At 34.9% G+C, this 24,584-nt stretch overlaps 1 protein-coding gene across 2 annotated transcripts in view; it reads left to right on the forward strand.

Annotated features, from left to right (window-relative positions):
* PTPRK (protein tyrosine phosphatase receptor type K) overlaps positions 1-24,584 on the forward strand; it is a 569,502-nt gene that overhangs the window by 314,791 nt on the left and 230,127 nt on the right. For both annotated transcript variants that reach the window (XM_027086803.1, XM_027086811.1), the window contains exon 6: positions 302-476. In XM_027086803.1, the coding sequence (XP_026942604.1) occupies positions 302-476 (175 nt within the window). The remainder of the gene's footprint in view (positions 1-301; positions 477-24,584) is intronic.

Genomic DNA, 24,584 nt, shown 5'->3' on the forward strand with positions numbered 1-24,584 from the left:
ATTTGCCAAAGGGCCATTAACTGTCCTGCTAATTCATATACTCTGGGCTAATAACAATTTTATGGAAAACTGAGATTACTATTACATAGTTTCAGCACTTCACCCCTTAAAGGATAGCAGTGTTTACTCACATACTTTTCCTGATTGAAAGACAATGGTAAAAATTTGTGGGGCTACACAGATATTTTCCGCCTAATTTTAACAAACAAGAATAACTTACCACAGATGTTCATTGCCAAGATGCTTTAGATTTCTGGAAATGTTAAGAACCTGTTTTTTAAAGATTGGTTTCTGTTTACAGAGGCGAAATGGAGAAGATATACCAGTAGCCCAGACTAAGAACATCAATCACAGAAGATTTGCTGCTTCCTTTAGATTGCAAGAAGTGACAAAAACCGACCAGGATTTGTATCGCTGTGTAACTCAGTCAGAACGAGGTTCTGGTGTGTCCAATTTTGCGCAACTTATTGTAAGAGGTAAAGTAAAATTGCTTTCACTTCATGAAATGACATCACTTCATTAGAACAAATGCAACTTTTGTAGATATTTGGATCGATTTTTAAATCAAGTACTCTTCATCTCAAGTCACTATAAAACCATATCATTATAAAAGTTCTTAAGATCAAATTAAGACTGTAGTTGTATAGTTTGTCAGGCAAGTTTATAGTTGTATAGTTTGTCAGGCAAGTTTTCAACAAATGATTTCTGTCGAAGGGAATCTATTTTTAAAAGCTCTAATAGGGCTAAACATATAAAATACTTTATTCCATATTGCCATCATCTAGTTTGCATTTTAACTTTAGATTGATTTTTCCTGTTTACAATAGTTCTCTAGATACTTTAGTTTTTCAAAGCATTGTAGCAATTATGTCAAGGTCAAAGTTTCTATCCCCGTGTATACCCGTAAATTTTACCGGTATCAAAACCCAGTTGTGGCTGTTCACTAATTCTGGCCCCCTATGGAATCTTAGAAAATTACACTTTCTAAGAGGTCCTCAGTATTCTGGGATACTAAGGCTACCAGAAGAATTGTGAGGGATTATGATGTATCAGTACATATCTTTAGTGAATACTGGAAAAACAAGTACAAGTGCTCAATGTATATTACATTCATTGAAAATTGACTGAGTCCCTATATATTCCACTGTTCTAGATTGTGGAGATACAGTGGTTAGTAAAATACAAAGACTCTGCCCATATATAGCTTAACGCTGAGGTATATTAGGCACATCATATAGGAAGATGTTGAAAATGTAGTATCAAGTCATGGTATGTGTTATGAATAAAAATAAATACACAAAATGACAGGGATTGATATTTTAGTTAAGATTATCTGGAAGGACTCTTTGAGAACGTGACAACTGGGCTGAAACCTTAAAACAATGACGACATCAGCCGTGTGAATATTTAGAGGAAAAGCAGCTTTGTTGAATAGGCTATCATGCATCAATCGATTATGACACAAATGAAAATAATTATAAACCATGTAAGTCTCTTCAAGGGGAAGTTTGGCAGATTTTAACAAAAACATCTAAAGTGGACTGAGATTTGTCAGAGACATCAGGGAAGGCCTTTGTCAATGACTTTCTTTGAGACAGAATCTGAAAGTTGAGAAAAAGTTGCCCAGATGAGGATTGTGGATGTGAGGGGCAGGGGTAAGAGAAAGAAGGACCAGCAAGCAGAGAGCAAGGCATGTGTCAATGCTTAGAGGCTGGAAGGAGAAAATGAGATACATCCATATTCAAGTTAATATATTTTATAATGCTTGACATCAAATGTATTTTGATGTCATGTATTATTTTAAGATTTACTTGATAGCAGAAGCTAACACACCGTTGTAGGGCAGTTATACTCTAATAAAGATGTTAAAAAAAAAAGATTTACTTGATTTTAATACTTTAACCTTTAATACTTTTAAAAGAAAATTGAAATTCAGACTATTTGATAATTGCCCAGATCCACAAAGATCTAATAACTGGCTGAGCCAGAATTTAATTCCATGTTTCTTTTTTTTTTTTGTTAAAGGAATTTTGCCTTATTTATTTATTTATTTATTTATTTTATTTTACTTTGGCTGTGTTGGGTCTTCGTTTCTGTGCGAGGGCTTTCTCTAGTTGTGGCAAGCGGGGGCCACTCCTCATTGCGGTGCACGGGCCTCTCACTATCGCAGCCTCTCTTGTTGCGGAGCACAGGTTCCAGACACGCAGGCTCAGTAATTGTGGCCCACAGGGCTAGGTGCTCCGCAGCATGTGGGATCTTCCCAGACCAGGGCTCGAACCTGTGACCCCTGCATTGGCAGGCGGACTCTCAACCACTGCGCCACCAGGGAAGCCCTAATTCTGTGTTTCTTAACTCCTGGTGCCAGGCTCATTCCTTTCCACCACAGCTTTATCTCGCATTAACATTATTAAATAAGGCTATTAGCCACTTGTAATGCTTTTGTCACGAGAGATTCTGTAGCTCATCAAAAAAAAAAAAAAGTTTTTCTTTGTAAATTGTATAGGACTCTATTATAAATAAAACTTCTCTCATGGCTCCTGAGTTAGCTTATATCACCTGCTTAAGTTCATGAAATCATAGCCCCAATTCACTGACAAATAAGAAAATATGATAATATTTAACTCTGGTGTTTAGATAGAGAGGCAGTTTAACTTATGTTCATATATGTTTGTATATTCATCTTTGGTGAGCCCTGTTGCTGAATCTTTCTCACCGGAGCCTGAAGGTACTTTTGAAAAGCCTGAAGGTGTCCTTGGGTAATCTTCAGAGTGATTAAGATGCTGTGGATACAGGAAGGTGGGTGTATTCTTGAGTCATCATGCTCACTGTATCTTCACTGTACTTGTATGTGCGTGCACGATGTGCAGCCCCTGAAGCAGATGGTGGCTTTTAATAGTGCAGCTAGAGTGCTTCTGAATAACTTACAGTTACATACTTATATCAATATAGATATAAATACATAGATATAAAATTTTTTTGAGGGAATGGCCCCCGATGTATTCAACAATTCATAGAAGGCAGAGTTGAAGCTTTTATCCAGGTGTTCTCTTTAAAGATAAATTTCCTTCTTTCAGATAGCCATTTAATGCCTGTTTATTTATTTATTTATTTATTTTTTGTGGTATGCGGGCCTCTCACTGTTGTGGCCTCTCCCGTTGCGGAGCACAGGCTCCGGACACGCAGGCTTAGCGGCCATGGCTCACGGGCCCAGCCGCTCCGCGGCATGTGGGATCTTCCCAGACCGGGGCACGAACCCATGTCCCCTGCATCGGCAGGTGGACTCTCAACCACAGCATCACCAGGGAAGCCCAATGCCTGTTTATTTTTAAAGAGATTTATTTTGGATTACTAGATTTCTCTTGTTTACCTGATCTGAAAAGTACATTTTATCAAAGCTTGGTGTTCTTTACTTGGAGAAACTCCATTATTTCTATTCTAGGAGTGTCGCTTGTGGAGTGAATAATTATTTCAGTAAGATTTATAAAAGGACACTTCTTGAGTTTCATAGAAAGTTTTGGCTGTTTTTCTTTCCCTTTTTAAATTTTTTTATTTTTTAAGAAAGTCCTGGCATTTAACCTATATTTTGTTTTAGGTTTTATATTGTACCTGTTGGTTTAAGATATGATGGCACTTTGAATGTACTATCCAGAGTGTGTTAACATCTTAGAAATGTATTTTGATAGTTTTGGCAGTTTTCTTTTTTCTTTTCAACATATTTTAGTTTGTTATGTATCTGATACTTACAGGTGATACTCTGCTTGTTGTTTTATTTGAAAACTAATATAAAGCAACACGTTTTCTTGTTTGTCCAGATAACCACCGAATAAATATTGCTAACAACAAAACACACCCTTCAGGGTCAGCTCTCCTGGTGTTGAAATAGTGCTGAGAATTAACTATGGTGACAGGTCTTGTCTCTCATTGGCACTTTCAAAGCTGACATCCTGTTACATGCATATAAAAGATGGTAATTTTAAAGGAAATTTTTGGGGCAGTGATATGAATAGTCCTTAATAAGATCTGGCATAGTATTGCCTGTTGTCAAAGATGACCCAAGGGTAAGAGTTTATTAGTACATTTTCTCCTAAACTGAAAGTGACAGGGCATGCTTAAGGCTTTTTGGTTGCTGTTTGTTACAAATGAAAATTTCACTGCAAAATTCTCATGTTGAAGAGTATTGATCCCTGTTCTCCCACAGCCAGAGGAAGAAAAACTAAAATGTGCTTAAACAGAATATACTTTATCACGACTTTAGGTTTGCTTCCAGATCGTTTTGAGTAATGATAACCTTTTGTTTGTGAAAGCCAATCTTTATTGACAAAGAACTTTTTACAGAGATGAGGTGAAGAGCAGATGTTTTGCTCCATGTTTCTACAAAATGGAAGTGTAAAAAATGTGAAATAGTTAAAATGATGTTTACAAGCTTCAGACTAAAAGCACCACCTTTGTAGTCTAAGTTATGTTATAGATTCTCAATCTTGATCTCATTTGCAGTCTTCTCCTTTCTTTTCCACCTGGCTGAATCAAAGACCCAACTAAATTTCTAGCCAACTGACCCACAATGAACTATAAAATTCTGATTGCTACAACTGACACTCAATTCCCATTTGTTAGCTGTGTTTTTTAAATTTTTATCTGTGAAACTCCAATTACATTTTTGAAGTTCTTTAATGTGAAAAGCATAGCATTTTGTTTGTCTTTGTTGTTGGTTGGACTTTAAAATTTTAGTGGCAGCTATCACCATTATCAGAATTCTCTGGACATACATATTCTGTTAATATTTTTATCTATTCCTAATGAATACCACTGACCTCTAGCTGTAAAGTGAGATGAATGTCAACACATGTACCAGTGTAGGTGGGCCTGTAAAACAAATTTTGGTGTTTAAAATCATGAGGACTTTGGATTCTTGTTGGTACTTCCCTTTGTAAGACAATACAAATTAATGTAAAAAATAAAAATGTATTTGCTGACTTTTATAACTAGAAGGTGCAGAGATAGGCTCCAGGGTTGGTTCATTTAGTCAGGAAGGATCCAGGTTCTTTCCAGTTCTTCACTCTGCAGTTCTTAGTTTTGGTTTTTATCCTAAGCCAGTATCTCTTCATGGTCATAGGATACCCATATGGCTACATACTTCTTTGGTCTCATCCACTTGGGGATAAAGAGGTTACGACCTCTCACAGGTATCAAAAATTGCATGGCTGCATATGGAGAGACAACTGGAATGGCCAGTAGAGAACTTCTGTAAATGGGACTACAGAACATAACAATGCTATTCAAAGGCAGTCATTAATTCTATTCAGGTAAAATAGGAATTGAGGGAATTTTTCAGAAGAAGGTACAACTTTACCTTGAAGGACATGCAGAGTTCGGAACTTAGTAATGTGGGAGAAGGGTGTAGTTTATGTTCCATTAGAGTATGTCTAGTTCATCTTTGCTTGCTACAACACCTAGCACATGTTTTTACGCAAAGACAATAAATAAAATGTAGTTGAAGTCAGAGCGTGGGGCTGACCCCAAAAGATACAGGGAATGGATGATGAACCGCATTTCCCCCTTACCTACAGATGGAGGGAAGATTGCTGGCATACAGGAAAAGATGATGGCAGGTGTTTTTTGTAGGGTCTGAACCTGTCGCTTTCCTTCTCGTATGAACTAGGGAGGGTGACTTTTTGTTTAGCATGAATTTTCTTCTCACTTGAAAAGCAATCTTGATTTAACTAATATGTTGTATTCTATTTTTTTTGTGTGTGTATATCAGTTAAAAATCAGATCTGACTGTCTCATTTTAGTATTTTTATATTAGAAGCAAGGACATTTGGGAAGTGGAAAACATGACATATTAATACTTTTCGTAGTTGGTGGTGAAAAGCCATGGAATTTCTAGCTTGAGTCCTTCAGCATTCTGCTTAACACCACACACTATTGATTTTTAACTAGTTTTCATAGCACAGCTGCCAGACTCTTGAATTCATATAAAGGTCCTTTTTCTTAATGGTGACTTGAAGATTCCTTTTCTTTGCTTCCATTGTGAAAATTAGTCAACTTGACAGGAAATTTAGAGTTACCTTGGAGAATTCAATTTAAACATTTATGTTTTACAAAATCTGAACTATAATAAAAGTTTAAGAATGCATGGATAAACCACATACAAATTTCCCCCAACTGCCCCTACGTGGCTAGGAAAGCACCTGCAGTCAGTCAGGGGATACCAAATGTTTCAAATATGAAGGAGATCCCAAATGTTGCACATCTAAAAATGTTACATTGCTACCCTTGAGTATGATAAAAGGAACATTTGGAGTCTTCAGGTGATTCAATGTACAAGATGTCTGGTACATTTTTAAATTCTAAATGAGCAAAAGGATACTGGAGGTCCTTATTTCAGTTAGTATATTATTACTGAAGCTCTGTTCTATCCACTTTTGTGTACCATTATTACAAATACTTTTTGCTGTTAATTTTCTCCTCCTCTGAGTTTCCTCATGCTACTTGATGAAAATGGTAATGTGTAGCACTTGTCTTGCCTGAGTGGTTATTTTCATGCTATTTATTTTCTTGTTTGTCTTAAAAATGAAAATGCAATGAGAGTTCTTTCCCAAAGGATTTCTGAGTGTATTTGCATTGGTGAGTCACGCTTAGAGCTCTGCCTAATGTTTAGCAGTTGAGTTGCTGGTCACTATTTTTTTGGAGTGTGTCTTTGGGGATTTTGCTTTTGTTGAAGCTTTCTTCTTAAGAATTTGAGAAAGATCAAAGAGGAAGCAGAATGATTTGCATGCCAAATAATTCTTTCTGTTGAACTCTAGGGAATTTGATTTCAGAGCACTATATTTTCCTTCTGAGCCTCTTAATTCTGTTCTCTTGGGGTCTGTGATAAATGTAATTTGCGTTCGTTTGTTCTAAAGGATATATATCAACTTCCCAGACTAACAGTTTGGGGCTAACTAATTTATATTCCCCTCTCTGCTCATTCTTTTTCTTTCTCTTACCTACCCCAAACCAAAAAGGAAGCAATGAAGTCAATTTGTAACTTCATTGAAAAATCAGCTAGCAGTCTTTATTGAGTATTTAAAATGGTAAGTAATAGGCACCAGGAAATTACAAAGAAACCTCAGACATAGTTTCAGCTCTCAAGCAATTTATAATTTAATTAATTATATAGGAAAATGTAGAATTCTTGAATATTTTGACAGAGTTTTGACTTTGATTTTGGTCACATTTTTAATTCCATAGGGAGGAAAAAATAAGATCCACTAACAAGTAGAAAATATACCAATGGGTATTTACCAAATTTATTAAGCACTATTTTGGTAAATAATGTTGTACTATAGAGTCTTATACCATTATAAACAGAAGCTCTTTAGCTGACAGATTGAAATCAGTCATCAAGGCAGAGAGATAATTCATAGTGTTCAGTGGTACAATGTGTATAGATGGTGGTGTAAGTATTGTGGTGGGACATGACTTGAGTTTCTTCCACTTTCCCACCACTTCATCTTCTTAGAGAGTCGATAATAGCAGGCTTCCCAACCAGTGTATGACTGACAGGTGAATTTCAGTGTTTAGCTTTTTGTAGTTAATATAAACTATTTACCAGTTAGATGTTCACATCTTTTTAAAAGCTAGCTAATACACATTCTGCTTACTAGTAAAATGGCATCAGGAACTTGACTTACTAAGTACAAACTAGGAAATACACAGAAACAGAAAACACTCATGAAATGTTAGGTAGAAGTTAAATATTAGGTAAATCAGTCAAAACCAACTTGTTCGACAAAGTCTATCGTATTACCATAGAAAGCACTTTTCTTTCCAGCTGGGTTAATATAAATCATGTTATTTCCTTTTCTGAGAAACATTTAGTCTAGTAAGAAATGAAAACAATTGTGAGGTCAACACAAATAAGTACAGATAAACATTTATGTTTTGTTAGTCCTCAGCATGGATTTTATTTAGTTCATAGTTACTAGTTTTTATAAAAAAGAAAAAAAATTGTACCATTTTAGTGTTAACAGTGAGGATTTGGAGACTAAGGACTGGACAGAGGTTAAATAATTTTGGGAGTGTATGTGCAGCTTTTCTCAGTACATAAATCCATAAGAACCTCTCCTTATACAGCTTTCTCTTAGCTCTGATGTTTGTTTTTAGAGAAGTGGCCTACAGAGGTGGTCTCATCTCTTATGGGCTATAGGGACAGGATTACATTTAACTTTAGGATATAATTTGGAAGGTAACTTTGTTTTGCTCTCCATTTCCTGCTTTCTGACCCCTAAACCAAGAACATATTTTGTTGTCTTTTCTGCAGTGTTGTGCAATTCGAAATCAGATTTAGTTACGATGGCAGAGAATCTGTTCTTGTGTTACGGCAACAAAGAAACTGCAAATGAATGAACCTGTACGCTTGTTGGAAAGAAATTTTACCCACGTGGTTATTTACATCTTCCTAATTGCCACTGGCATTTTCTGTCATCTTCATATGCATACGGAAGAAGCCATTGCTATTCTCATGTTACCATGTTACTCCCTCCAGTGACTTTCCTTCACATTAAGGAAAAAGAAAAATTACAGCACTTTCCTGGTCCAAAAGGCTTTAAATGAAACACGCCCTGGGTACCACTAAAAATTTATTTCCTGTCACTCACTTCCTTCCTTAATCCACAGCAAGCACACTGACTCTTCCAAGCATACTCCTGCCTTAGGGCTGTTACACTTGCTGTTTCCTCCACCTGAACTTTCTTCGTTCCCTCAAATACATGTATACTTTCACATTCTTATCTCATTTGCGTTTCTTTCATTTCTTCCCAAAATACCTAAAGGCCAAATGATAGTTATTTTCTAGTACAGAAGAAAATTCATTGATTTTGTTTTACAATTTTTTTCTCCAGAGTTATTTAGCTCTAACTTTTCAAAAGATCTTTATGTAATGCCTACCATTACTATGTGCAGAACAAAGATTTGTACAAGAAAGTGGTCTCAAATACACTCACATTGTTGGATGAAATACAGCAGATAGAAATATGAATGTTATTTAAACTGCTTCTTTAATTTTCCAAATTTTATTACGTATCCTTTGGGTGCTCAGCACTTTCTTTACCCTTAATGCCGTTGCTTTTATCCATATCACCATCTTCTTTTTACTGTACTTTTTACTTTTTCTAAATTAAGAAAATTTTTTGTGCTGATACTTTATTTCTTTTTTTTTTATTGAAGTATAATTGATTAACAATATTATATTAGTTTCAGTTTCATTACAAAATAATGGCTATATTTCCCTGTGCAGTACAATATATCCTTGTTGCTTATTTATTTTGTACATAGTAGTTTGTATCTCTTAATCCCATACCCCTATCTTTCCCTCTCCCCACTCCCCACTGGTAACCACTAGTTTATTCTCTATATCTGTGAGCTTTTTACTTCACTAAAAGTGCTCACTGGTCTCCCTACATCAGCACTTGCCTCCTCCAGGTCAGTCTTCACACAATAGTAGACAGACTGACTATATCACACAAAGTAAGTCAGTGTGTGCTCTTCCCATTCTCTTGGCTTCTTGTTCATGCAGTATCAATCCCAGACGTCTCATTGCGATCTCTGAGGCCCACCATCATCTGGCTCTGTCCACCTCTCCAGTCCAGATTCTCCTTTGCTCACCAAACTCTAGCAACACTGGCTTTCTTTCACTTGCTTTAACGTGCTATGCTGTCTTCAACCTTAGGGCCTAGGTGTTTTCTGTCTCCAGTGCATCTTCACAAGTCTTCAATATATTACTGCATTCCTAACATCTGCCTCCACCACTAGATTGACTAAGTCAAGGACTCTTCCTTTTTGCTTGTTTACTATTATATTTCTATAGCCAGCACCATGGCCAACATCCAGCAGATATAATCAAATAATTGTTAAAGACACAAAATATAGTATAGATTGTAAAGTGCCATATGAATGACATGGTCTTCATGTGTAGAACAGAGGAGGACAACCTCATCCTTGACTTTAGTGGTCAGGGAATGAGCTGAGGAAGAGGCAATGTTTCATCTTACCATTGATGGACGGGTAGGGTTTGGATAGCTGAAAATAAGTAAGGGCATGTCAAGCAGAGGGTGTTACATAGGAAAACATATGCTCTTGGTGAGCAGTATTAAATATGGACCGTGACACAATGTCTTCCAGGGAAAAAGTCTGATATGAGCCTGAAAGTGTACTTTGAGGCCTAACTGTGGAGCAATTTGAATGCCAGACTAAGGAATATAAATTATTATGTCATTTGATCTGGGAACTTCGGGGAGTTTTGCGGTAGGTTACTCATGTATTCATATCTGTCTCAGAGAACTAGGATGAGAGATGATTTGGAGAATGATGAGTTTGCAGGGAGTAAGTTTAGGGGGATCTAAAAATCTTAAAAACTTGAGATGGTAAGGCATCCTTGAGGGGGACTGTGATGGAAAGGGCAAGTCAAGGTTGAGAGATAATGGTGGAGATATTGTTAAGAACATGGTGAAATGACAGGAGAAAGAACAGTCAGCCTGGGATACTAGGCGAAATATGGTATTATGGACAAAAATTTGGAAGGCCTGTAGAAGAACTTATTTGAGAGCATAGTTGGTAATTTTAGTTGTAAACTCTTGATTGGGGTACTGGAGAGACAGGTTTTAAATCTTTAGGCACGTGGGAAAGGCTTCAACTAGTTGAAGGTTATTAAATGGGGATTCAACACAAGATAAATTCAACAATAGATAGTGTATAGAAATTCTTCGTATTTTGTAAGCTTCCATTTCATTGTCTTTAGCCAATATCATTAGAATTTTTCATGTTGTTAAACTTAGGATAAAAGCAGATGTATGCAGTTAAATGGAAAATTTAGAAAGAGAACCCTGACATGGTTAAATATAATGTCTGTCTTTATTCCTGACATTATTCATATATAAAAACACATGTGAGATATATCATGTGTAAACACTTTTTCCCCTGCTGCTTCCTGTAGATTCCTGGTCGGATTTGAGACTATCTGTTAAGTGGAAATCTTTTTCCTGTTCTCTGTGAAAACTTTTTACTTCATAGAAACAAAGCAAGCTCTCCAAAGACTTCACTTTCTCTGCTCTTCAGAATTTGAGTGTCCCGGATAATAATGCTCCTAGACATGTCTTTTTTCTTACATCAATCTTTTAAAGCATTGGAAGGGGGGAGGTTTTCTTTCTAAGACTTCTGGCCAACAGCATTTCTCACTCCTCAAAGAATGTCATTCACTGCAGCGGGTCATTTAAAAATATTTACTTAAGGGTAGATAAAGAGTTCCCACCTGCCATAATTGTGCTATGTTAAACCCCCCACCAGGTTTGACATTTCTTTGTATTGTGCAGGATTGTTAAAAAGTAGTTACCATGACCGGACTGGCTGATGCATCACAATGATGAAAAGCCGGGTGTTTGGGATTCAACTTGGATGATGGAAATGCAAGATGTCAGCGGAGCTGTATATTAAAGAGAATTTGAATTGGAAACCGAATCCCAATCTGCCACTGGGAACATTTTGATCATTTTGATTTATGAAACTTTTATAACAGCATTCAGATGGAGCAGAATTAAAACCTTTTAGTCTAGGATAGTTTATGGTACACCAACCACTGTGTAACTGGTATCATTTTTGAAGGTTCTCTTAGCAATCAGTGAGGAAGGAAAAAAATGGGTGGGTGAGAGATTTATTTTAAAAGGCAGTTTTGACAAATATTCTTGCATTTAACTTTTAATCCCTGTCTTTTGTTTGCATTGTGTCAAGGATGAAAACACATCTTGCTGTTTCAACCTACTAAGTACATTAAAGTTCTGATTTTTACTGTTAAGTATATTTGAAACTCTGATTAATAGTTTTCAGATTAAAGTATTGCATTTATGTACATATTATAGGCTATCTTTTCTTTCTGGCTTGTGTGCTTTTGCACTCAGAGGCATCTATATCTGTCTATATCTGTGTTTCTGAGTCTTATGAATAAATATTCAAGTAGAAATACTAATGCAATTCTGAAGCCTAACTTGCAAAACAAAACAAAACAAAATAATGTATTTTCCTACAATTATTGGAATTCTGTAACTCGGGTTTTTTAAAAATCATCTTTCGGCATCAGTAAGCATTGGTATTCTTTTCTGAACTGTGGCTCTGTAATAAAGAGAAATCAATTACTATTAGAGAGGCACTGTAGGTTAAAGGCATTACAGGTTCACATTTGGTTTTGCAGCTGGGAGAGGGTACTTAGCTGTGAATCAAGAATGATGCAAAAGATGGATGAGACAGAGTTCAAGGAGCAGTAATGTGAGGGTACAGGACTATCGTTTCAAGCTGTCTGTGCAGTAATGATGGATGGTTTGGTGGCAAGAAGTAATAATACCAGATGATGAAAGACGCATCTCATCCTCTTGAGCCACAGCATACCAGCTACCTGTTGGAGTTCTGCGGCATAATGATTCCTGATTTGCAACCAAATGGTTTTGCTGCATTTAGCAACCCAGATTTTTGGCAGCTCTGAAGGAAGCAAGTAGCATATCAAACACTCCTGACATTGTAAATTTAATTACCTCATATTTATGCATAGTAGTTGTTAACGGGATCTTATAAGCTATGCTAATATGGTAGGTAATTTGTTACCTCCAGAAATCACTTTCCATGTGTCTTCTGATCATTATCATGAAACATGATAAATGATCTAGCCCATGAGGTATAAATGAAAATGAAATGGATAATTGGATTCTATGTCTAAATTGTGGCTGGAATAGTCACAGCAATTATAATTGAATTTATCTCATAAAAATGTGTTTGGCAATATATTAGTGACCTTTCATCATCTTGAGCCTATGGTGTTACATGAAACTATTCTTAAGATACTTATAAGAAGTTTATCACAATTATTTTTAAAAATTCTCCAACACTTTAAATTTTCTTGCTTTACTTGCCTATATTTTTAAAGTACTATCTTGTTTATCTACAATGGGTTTAAGCAACTGATTCTGATAATCTTCTTTTGATACTGAAAATAGTGTTCTGTTGTTGCCAATGCCTTGATTGAATGACTTAGCAACAGTTCAGGATACAATTGAAACTGTTTTTATGAATACCTTTTGTCATTAGCAGCACATTTCTTTCTCCTGGGTGTTAGAACTATACCTTCTTGCTGAATGTGTGTTTTCTTTGATTCCTATAAGAGAATTTCTCTGAAATACTAAAATAAAATAGAGTTTGTTTCAAATACCATCAGACTTTTATTCTTTCTCTCTCACTTCTTTTCAATTCACTTTAAATAACAAAAATATTATTTTATTATAAACATTAAAAACTCCAATTTATTCATTGATTTGATTAACATTTTTGAGCAGTGACCATAGGCTGATCAGTGTAATTTTTACTAATAAAAATAACTATAAAAATAACTAAGACACATGATCTTTAGGGTCTTATAATTCTATATGTAGCTATGGGGATATCTAAGTCTTTAAATTATAACATATTATTATACTTCTTCTGTGTGCATGATAATACTATAATCTCTTTCTCTTTTCTAGTTTTTTTCCATGATAGTCCAGGAAGCCAATAAAACTTTGGTTTATGCCTCTCCTTTTAATTTGCAACTAAAAAATAACTATTCCAGATGTAGTTAATAAGAAGTACATGGAAATTAAAAAGTTATCTGTAAATGTGACTTTTCTTTTGACTGAAATATGTCAGTAAGGAGAGCATGTCCCTAGGGATTTGTTTCTCCTCTTGAATTTTTGTGCCTGAAATTTCTTCACTTTCCTTTTATGTTGGTAGTCAGTGTAGCTTAGCACCAACTCATAAGCTTATTTTAGTAACTGGTTGAAGTGAAAGGGGATGGTGAACATGGGTAAGCCATTTACTCTTCTTTCTAGGTGAATATAAATTTAATAAATCAGAATATAAATATTTAGTATAACCTGTAATTAAAGCACCCATTTGTAATAATTTTACAATGTGTCAGGTGCTGTGATATATGGCTTACATGCATTATTTCTCTAATTTCATATTAACAACTTTTAACATACCCATTTTACCCATAGGGAACCTGAGGCTGATTGGTAAAGTTGCTCAGATCAGATGGCCTTTAGGGGCTGACCCCAGATTGTAACCTCAGTCTAACTCCAGAGCTCATACTGTTTTCACCTCACCGTGGCAACACTATGCTATACCATGTGCTATAATGCTTGACTACTGTTTTTAACTACATCCTGCCCTGGCAAGTAGCATGATACCTATAACCTATCATTTTATACCAGTGATTCTCGACAGAAGAATAGGGAATGTATGACACTGTTAAAATCAAATACAGGGTATTTTAAAAACTGTGACCACCACACATGTCCCTATCCTAGATTCTGATGTACTAACATAAACATTTGCGTGCATTCATGTTCACATGTCAAATTGTACATGCTCACTCAAGCTAAATTTCAGCAAGCCTAGGAGGGCTTTGTTAGAATCTAGGCAGAATCTTGCACATCTGTGGTTTATGAAAAGCCAGGAAACTATTCTGATATTCCTTCTGCATTCTTCTTCACCCTCTTCCCCGAACATTTCTTGGATTTTACATCAAGAATTATGAATTGCCTCTGTAGCTCTACAAAACTTTGGAAATATTTTACATCTCTAATAAGATTCTCTGGATTTTAAAGCTTCCTTGATCGTGGAAAAAATAAATTATTCAAAATTCAATAGCCTGTCCTCTTTCTGAGGGTACAGTGCTTGGTAGTAAAAGAAAGTCCATCAGCTCTTATCCTTAATTTCATAAGAATATTAAAAACTTCAGGCAGCTTCCTGGATGGCAGTCAGTAAGATGGGGTTTTCTTTGGTCTAGTCATCTTTGATCAAGTCAGATGAAAATCTCAGACTCTCAGTCTTGTTCGTATTTTTAAAAATTTCTTTCTTTATAGACTACCTCTATCATCTTATCATTTTTAGCTTGGTGAAGTAGGATTTAGAAAACTTTTAATGTATGCTCTGGAGGAAGTTTTCTCCTCCACTTACTCTATTTTTATATTCAAGGTAGGGATGTGCTCTGAGTAGCTCTTCACATTGAAAGTCAAATCAGGAGCCAGATTCTCTTTTTCAAATTATTCACTTGCAGGGTAGCTCCATTTCTGTGTTTGCTGAGTAAAAATCCAGAGAGATGCTATGAGATGGGCTCACAGAGTTTTTCTTTGAACTAACAGTGACAGTGCAATCGAAGTTCAAATAACGTCAAGACACTAATGACCTAAAATTGGCATGATTCCAGAATAATGTTACATAACAGTAAATTTCAATAGAGAGATGCTGTGGGAAATGTGTGAACTGTGTAAAAGTAGTATATCATATATAGATGAATTCAAATAAGTAGTTCTCAAGAACGTATAGTTAAAAGCAGAAAAAGTTCACTTGATGCTTGTATATAATGTAGTCACCACATAATATGTTTTATTATACAAAGAACTCAACTGCTCCCTCCAAGATGAACTTGACTCCTCTTAAAAGCAGAAAGATTTTAATGCCTAAACCTTTGCAGTTAAACATACCTCTTGTTTCTTTTGAACTCAGAGATTCTTAACATTTTACAAGCCAAAAGAGCTAGTACAATGATGTATATAAGGAAAAAGATATAAACTAGTCTTTGTGAGTGATTTAGGAATTTTCAAGAGAAATTTTGACCTAATTAGATTTTTACCATAAATAGTGACTTTAAATTTCAAATCTCAGGATGAGATTCTAATTGTATTGTGTTGAGTTGTGTGTGTGTGTGTGTGTGTGTGTGTGTGTGTGTGTGTGTGTGTGGTGGCATGGGAGTTTCTGGGCAGGAGTCTGCCCAGAATTGGATTAGATACAGAGCCACCTTTCTCTTTACTTATTTTTTAATTTCTTATTTAAGTAGAGTGTAGATATGCAGAAAATTGTGCATTAAATATATAGCTTGATAAATGTATGGCTTGATGAATTTTCACAAACGAAATATACCCAGAATCCACATCAAAAAATAGAATATTACCAGCACCCCAGAAGCCTCCATCACTCCCCTGCAGTCACTAACCCAACTGCTCCAGAGTAACGATTGTCCCTGGTTTCTAATAGTAATAAATAACTTAGGTAAATGGAATTCTACAGTTTATACTCTTTCATTTGGCTTCTCTCTCCAACATTGTGAAATTCATTCATATTGTTGTATGTATCTGTAGATCATTTGACATCATAGTTGTAAGATATTCTATCTTGTGAATGTGCTACAATTTATTCATTTTACTGATGATAGGCATTTGACTTTTAAGGAACAGTTATACTCATTTTGGGGGAGCGTCTACCTGGAAGTGGAATTGCTAGGTAATAGCATATACTTATGTTCAGCTTCAGTAGGTATAGCAGTTTTTTGAATTTACTGTATCAATTTATACTCCACCTTTCAGCTTAAAAGTTCTAGTTGGTCCATGTCTTCACCAACACTAGATACTATCCTACCTTAAATTACCTTTTTATGTTCATTCTTTCATTTGTTCATAAATACATTTATTCAACGATCATCGATTGATTGCCTAATGTGCTAAGCACTGAAGTCTGAAGTCACAGACTTAAAGACAATATAAAATATCTTTAAAGAGCTCGCTAACTAAAGAGAGAGAGAGAAATATATAAATAAATCTCTTACAAGAAAAGGTACATTTATTTCAGGCTAGAGAGCGTGTGCTGAGGAAGGCTTCTCAGAGGCAGTGATAAATGAGCTGGGAGTTTTGCTAAGTCTATAAATGGTAAAAGAGCACTTCAGGCAGCATATAAATGGTGAAGGTAGATGAACACAAAAGAAAATTTTCCCATAGAAAATACAAATTGTTATATATGAACATGCGATTGGAATTGGAGAGTGGTAAGACGTGAGGCTGGACAGGTAAGCAGGGGACAGATCATGGAAGAGCAGTATTTTTATGTTAAGAAATTTGCAACTTTCATCAAAGTTTTCCTTCAACCTCTTAATAAGACATAATTTTCCATAATTTTCCATTTATCTACTGCTGCATAATAAAATACCCCAAAACTTACTGGCATAAAACAATAACCATTTTATAATGCTCACAGCTTCTGGGAACCAGAAATTCAGAAACGCACAGCAGGGGTGGGTTTTTCCTGTCCCAGGATGTTTGCATCCTCAGCCAGGAATACTCAAATTGAACAGTTGAAGGTGACTCAAACTTCTGGAGGTGAGAATCATCTAGAAACTTCTTCATGCACATGTCTGACACCTGGACTGGAATAACTCCCCAGCTAACTGAACTTTTAACATGGTGGCTCAGGGCTCCAAGAGCAAATATTGCAGGTTCCACTGAACAGAGGGGAAGCTGCATGGTCTCTTGTGACCTAGCCTCAAGTCTCATTCCACCACTTCCACTGTGTTCTATATATTTAGGCAGGTCCAATATCACCCAGATTTAAGAAGATAGAACATGGATGCAACCTCTCAAAAGGAGGGTTTTCAAAAAATTTGTGGCCGTGTTTTCAAATCACCACAGTAACTATGTTATTTTATGTTTTTTTTAATTTCCTGTGTGTTATCTATAGTAGTGTGATAATCACAGAAACTAATATTTTTTTCCCCTAGCCATTCTGCCTGTATCCCACACCTGGCACCATGGCTTAGAGTGCATAGGCTTGACCTTTGACTTCTTCCTTCTCACCTAATTGACGTTTGATTTCATAAGGAAGCGAATATGAATTTACAATCAGTAAAGTATCCATTTAACATGGTTTGCGTTTGTATATTAAAATTAACTTTTGAAGCAAGATGAAAAATAAACAGGTACAAATTAGTGCCTATACATTTTCATAACATTATGCCTTACAGGAGTAATACATCTGATATAGCTCTATGATTAATTTCCAAAATAACTTTCTTGACCTTTGCCCAATGTCAGATTCTTAATTTAAAACTCAAACATGGACATAGACATACATTTAAAAATATAAGTGTATGGTTTTGGAACAAGAAATGGTATCCTTCAGGTACAACAGGGAGATCTCTCAGCTATCTACTTTTTTAAGTGTGTCATTTTACAAAAATTAATACCAAAGAAGCATGATACTTCTTCCTTCTTTTTATAATACTTAAAATGGTAGGCTTCCTTACCCAATACCTAATTATCTTAAGTTCACTGATAGAGGTACTGTTTACAAGATTCTTTGGTGCCTATGAAAATTTTTGCACATTTTACTTACGTTTGTTTTCTTCTCCCTACCAAATTTTCAATTGATCTGGCTAACGTTGCAGAAGGATGGGAAATTTGAAGTTCACAGAAAGAATATATGAATAGTTTGCATCCGTAGCCATTTCATGCCCTTATTTGTAAAAGGCGTGATATTTATCAAAGTAGAAAAGGGAGGTTTCTTGTCACTTAGTAGCAGCGGCTGTGGAAGAAGAGTCCAATGCCTTAGCTGTATAATTGCATTACTTATGGTCTTGACACCCTTTATTTTACACCTAGAAACTTTCCCTAGCTGTGCACTGATGGTTTACAACTTGGACTGCCTTCCAACATTTTATGTTTAGATGATATACTTTATTTTGATATGCTGAATGTCTAGATGCCCCATTATGGTGTAGAAATAGGGGTGGTTGAATGGAATGGAAATAAAAGGTCTCTTGCTGGCTGAGCTGTCACACTAGTGTAAAACGTCCTTGGGCAGGTAACTGTTTACATGGCTAAATATTTTTAAAGTGTCACTATCTTGTTACTTTATCAGATAGGTCTGTAATTATTATTGCCAGCCTCCTATTTCCATCTGATTATAAAACTAGGTGTGGTTATCTTATTTTTGATGACATTCTGACTAATGGGGATGATTAAAATAATTATTCAGAAGGCCTTGTAATTATGGTGACCACATTGATGGCTCTATTTTTATGGCATTCCCTTTTGTTCATTGTTATAGTTGTATACTCTTGAGTTACCCATAAAAACCTGCTTTTATTAGTTCAGAGACTAGGTTCAGAAATCTGTCCTCTGGTCCTCTGTTCAAGTCCCCTGACTCTTTCAGAGTTGCCATCAGGAAGAGTTGATCTAGAGTCACTGACCACATTCTGATAAACCCATTTCACATCAAAAGTTATTGATTTCCTGATTTAATCAAGGGCATCTAACCCCATAGGACACATAATGGTTTTTTGTTTTGTTTAATCTCAGAATTGAGGAAATGTTCTATAATTGCTAATTTGTATCATTTGTTCTTTGAAATGAATATATATTAGGAATCTTTAAACTACAAAACTGACTTGGGTCCATATTAGCTAATGACAGTTTCTTTGATGTGAAGATTTTGAAAGTCTGAAATTTTATGCTTTTTGAACTGGAAAGCATCCTAAAAATTATGACTATGCTGGAGTTAGTAGTACATTCATAAAGCCTATTATCTAAAGGAGCTATCTATAGGACTGAAGTCTTATTTAATTGTTTTTACTATGTTATCAAATATTCTCATAAAAAAGTAACTATATCACTTATATACATAGGGGAATATGCCTGTCTAAAAGATGGTCACTCTCTACCTTCCAGAGTCATGTAGAAATAACGGGTAAATGATAGTTTCCTGATTGACTTGGGGTAAATAAAGTGTTAGATTTTACATGCCTGGGAACCAGGGTCATTGAATGGAGGGAGTGAATAGTATCTCCTGATTCCATTACTTGACTAAGTCATTACACTAAAGAAAAATAGCCATCTGTTGCTGCCTACCTATACATAAAAACTTCATGCATCATTTTGAATTGACTTGGAATAATCACAAAGTATGTATTCATAACAAACATATGCTTATTATATGTTATATTACAATAAGTCAACACAGCAGAGTATTTAAACCCAACGATCAAGATGGCCAACTTATATTGTGTTTGGTTATAATTAAATTTTGGAAAATTCTTCTAATTTCATAGGTTTAAATTTTTTTATTTTGGAATTTAGATTAATGAGATTTTTTAAAATGTTTTTAATATTCTAGATTTGGAAGATTCAGGATATTTTTAAATAATACTTTTTTCTTGGTTATGTTATACGTGTTACATATACATGTATATATGTGTGTATTATGTGTGTAGAGAAAGAGAGAGAGAGAAAAAAGAGATTATAATCTAGTTACAGAGATTTTGCAGTGGAGTTTTTCTTTCTTTCTTTCTTTCTTTTTTTTTTTTTTCCGCTCCGCGGGCATGTGGGATCTTCCCGGACTGGGGCCCGAACCCGTGTCCCCTGCATCGGCAGGCAGACTCTCAACCACTGCGCCACTAGGGAAGCCCTGGAGTTTTTCTTTTAATTGCTATCTTTTGATTTAATGGAGTCAGCCATTGTGTCTTTACACATATTAATATAAAATGAATATAAATAGCATTACTCCAAATTCGTTGGCCTATTTAAATTCTAGGCATATTTAACATATTACTGGGGCATATATTATCATTGCCAAACACAGTTCCCCTCCTTTCTCCTACCATGTATTTTTTATTGTCTTACCTCATAAAGGTGACTGATGAGATGGTGATGTGATTACCTGTGTATAACCCTAGACTTGAGGGATCCAAACAAAGAGTTGAAGGCTCTCCCAGTTTTACTACTTACCTGATTGTTATTCTTGAAATCAACTGGATGTTCTTTCCCTGGAATGCATGAACAGTTTGAGCTCTGACCAAGCTGAAATGAGGGATTAAACAGCCATAAGAGAAATATTCTGTATTAATGACTCAATCAAATGGATCTATAATTTTCATCATAACATATGTGGTTTGCTGCCATGCCATATGGATTGTGGTAGTGATGGAGTCTTTTGTAAAGTTGTTGAATTATTACAGTAATTCATAATTCTGAACCAATTCATTGCATAGATATAATTAGACAGAGTACAGTTTGGGGACAAAATGAGATAAAAATGTATAGTTATCTTACAGTTTTATATTACATGGGCTAAAAAGCAAATAAACTTTACTTTAAAAAATCCCTTTTCATATACCCTAAATATGAACCTAACCTTGTTTTTAGTTTCTGCTGGCAGATCTAAAACAGTATGCTGCTGCTGTGCCTTTTTATGTCAAGCAGGTAATAAAGTTATTGCAGCAGTGTTTTCAAATCAAGATGAATAAAATGCCATGGTAATGTATAGGATATAAAATTCAGTATGCAAAATTTGCAGTTTTGTTGCTGAAATGATTCTTCTTATTTCAGCACTTTAGGCAGCCGGAAAGAGCCATGTCATAGAGATTAAATACTGTAATTCCACAGACCTTGCAGTTAAAAAACAATGAATACATATCCCATGGGGACTGAAAGACAAAATAGCTGTTTAATATGAAGAGTGGCATGTTTAGTATCAAAATTTTTTCCTACTCTGAATTAAATTTTTGTTCAAGAAACTCAAGTTATTGGTATGCATTCAGCTATTATTAGTACAATTGTGTATTTTGATAAAATGATTGATATTTTATGTTCAGATTTGTATATATATGTGAAATTTTTCTTCACATGGAAAATCTTTTTTTTTTTCAAAGTTTAATTAATTTGATTTGACTAAAAGACAAAAAAGAATTATTATATGGGTTTGTAACTGTGCCTTTTTTTACAAGCTGGATAAATCATTTGATGCCAGTCAGTCACTAAGCAATTGCCTAGAAAGTGTTCCTTTGTTCCAGTCAACTAACTCCTTTAATTAAATAGTAACATTTTGTAGGTGCTGTGTATCATTGTCAGAGCAATTGGCTAGCTACATGGTTCAGAGCTCAAGGTGGTAAATCTTACATTTTGAGGACTTAATTTCATCATCCAAAAATAAACAAATTAATAGATAAATACACGAAGTTTTACTATTGCCATCTCCAAATTATGGTTCCAACACTGAAGTAGCAGTCTGTGTTTTCTTGTATGGAATAGGCAGAATTTATGTAGATAAATTTTTCTTACAGTGGCATGGATAACTTTTTTTTCAAGAAAAAAAATGTTGAGCCAGCCACTCATTCTGTAATTATATTATTGAACTTAGGCACCGCGACAGACACTGAGATTGTAATGGTGAGAAACTTTTATGAGCACATTACAGATTTTATTGGAAAATAGAGAAAAAAGAAAAAGCAAGATCACTCGTGGTCTCACAGTTCCCCAATCACTGTTATTAGCTTTTTGATGTATTTCCTTCTGGTGGTGGTGGTTGGCAGTTTTCCTTCCTTTCTTTCCCTTTCTTTCTTTCTTTCTTTTTCTTTCTTCCTTCCTTCCTTCCTTTCTTTTTCTTTCTTCCTTTCTTTTTCTTTCTTTCTTTCTTTCTTTCTTTTATTGATAGTGATATACTCTTTACTTTTTAAAATGAAAACAAATGACATTTGTTGTATAATCTTCACAACTTGTGTTCTTGAACTATATGGTGAAATTCTATTGAAATACCATAGTTTGTGTCACCATTTTCCTATTGTAGAATATTTTGATTTCTTAATTTTTTGCTCTTCTAAATATAGATTTAATCATCTCCTTACATTAAATTTCCAGAAGTGGGATTACTTTAGTCTATAAACACGTTTTTATTTCTTGATATATAGTTTTCCAAAAACGTCAGTTTAGCCATCGATAAGCAAGTTGTGTACTCACATGCCCATTTAACTATGCCTCACTGACAATGGTCAAGCCTGTGTGAGTAAATGATCACATGTTTAGGGTTCACACCCTCTTCAAAATTCTGCTCCAGTACTCTTTTGAGAAATAGAAATGTAAGTGATGTAATTTTAGGTACACATTACCCATGGATTGCTGAGGGGAGATTATTTTTAACATTGTGGTGTTTTTCCAAAGGAGCCTTTGGTATTTTGGACTGGAGGATTCTTCATTATGTGGGACTATCCTGTGTATTTCATGATCAAGTAATCCTGGCCCCAGCCTACTCAAAGCAAGTGACACTCCTCAATCATTTGAACAACTACTGTCAGTGGAAAATCACTGGGAGAGAATGAAGAAACTCTTGTTTAGATGGATATAATTAATGCTGATAAAAAAACACATAATATAAACAAACATACATATCATTAAAAAAGGACTTTGTTATTCAATTGCATTTTTTCACTTTATTTAAACTATTTCTGCCTACTTATAGCTGTAAAATCATGGGTGCTTACTTCATGCTTCTCAGAATTTTTTGTGTATGTGAAATTTTGTGAGTATGGGCAGTGGGGCACAGCACACACTCTTTCCATGGTCTACACCCATGTAATTTTCATGGAGATGATAATAGGTAACAATGGCTACTTTTGATTGATACTTGGTCTGGGTGCTGGCATAGGAACCTCAGGTTTAACAACGTCCAAACTTTGTCATATCTTATTATTAATTTTATTTGACCAGTTCAAGCTTATGAGCCACCTGAATGATATGATTTGAAAAAAGTATCTTTCATTGTATTGTTGGATTTAAAAGAATTTTAATATATTAAATAAAATTTTTTATTTAAAAATCTATCAATGCACAAATGTATAAACATAATTAAAATAGTAATTTATCTGAAAGATGATTTATAGAATTTACTGACTACTTAATTAATAGGAGCAAACATTATGCGATAGTAGCCAAAAGAGTGAAAGGAGAGGTATTTGGCTGCATAAGGAATTTGTTAGGACTGGAAATCTGAGCTTTCAGAGAGGTAACAGATTGAAAATCATGAAAGAACTGTTACTCTTCTCATAAATCTACATTTCAGTTTATAAAATGTGGCTGCAGGAGAAACCTTGTTGAATATGTCTGAATATTTTCAAATATGTATTTCATGTTTTTGCCTCTAAGGAAAAAATGAAACAAATTATGTTGCCATACATATGATATTAAGTGTGCCAAAACACTACTTCTAATTATCTATAACCTGCTTTCTATTTCTTATGGGAGAAAAGGCCACCTTCCATTCATCAGTGTTATTATTTCAAATTTCTTGAAACACTCAAGTACCATTAAATTATATTGTTATCCTTTTGAGGCATAATTTAAGATCATTTAAAATTATTATAGGGTAGCTGATAAATAAATGCTTGAATTATTTAGTACACTGATGTTATTCTTCCTGCTCTCCATCTCTAATGTTCTTTTCTGTTTACTTGAGCATTTAATATGTGATAAGGAAGAAGATTAAACAACATGAAGCATGAACTTGTGAATATTCTTTTTTAACTGGAACTAGATCAAAATTTTAATGAGAAGAATGATAAAGAAATAGAATAACATTGATTTGAAGTGATCTGTTCATTTAAGTAAACAAATGATAGCAAATAAGAAAATATCTATCTCCAAGGCAAATATTCTAATTTGATTTTTACAGGAATTTAGACATAGTAAGGGAACATTGACTCTTTATAGCCATTTTGAATAGTAATTTTTATCATCTCTGTTTTCATTTCATTAAAAAAATAGCAAAAACCAGACAATGTAGTTACATTATTGTCTCTTAATTCCACTGCTCTGAACCTAGATAGGAAATTTTCCTAAGAGAATTATTTTCCTAGCTTCCTACTACCTGGAGAAAAGATGGAGCTGAGATGTCTCCCAGGAGGAAGGATGAGTTCATAGTCCATGTCA

The sequence above is a fragment of the Aethalodelphis obliquidens genome, unplaced genomic scaffold, assembly GCF_003676395.1.
Source record: "Aethalodelphis obliquidens isolate GAN/ISIS:26980383/991018 unplaced genomic scaffold, ASM367639v1 scaffold3, whole genome shotgun sequence".
NCBI classification, from domain to species: domain Eukaryota; kingdom Metazoa; phylum Chordata; class Mammalia; order Artiodactyla; family Delphinidae; genus Aethalodelphis; species Aethalodelphis obliquidens.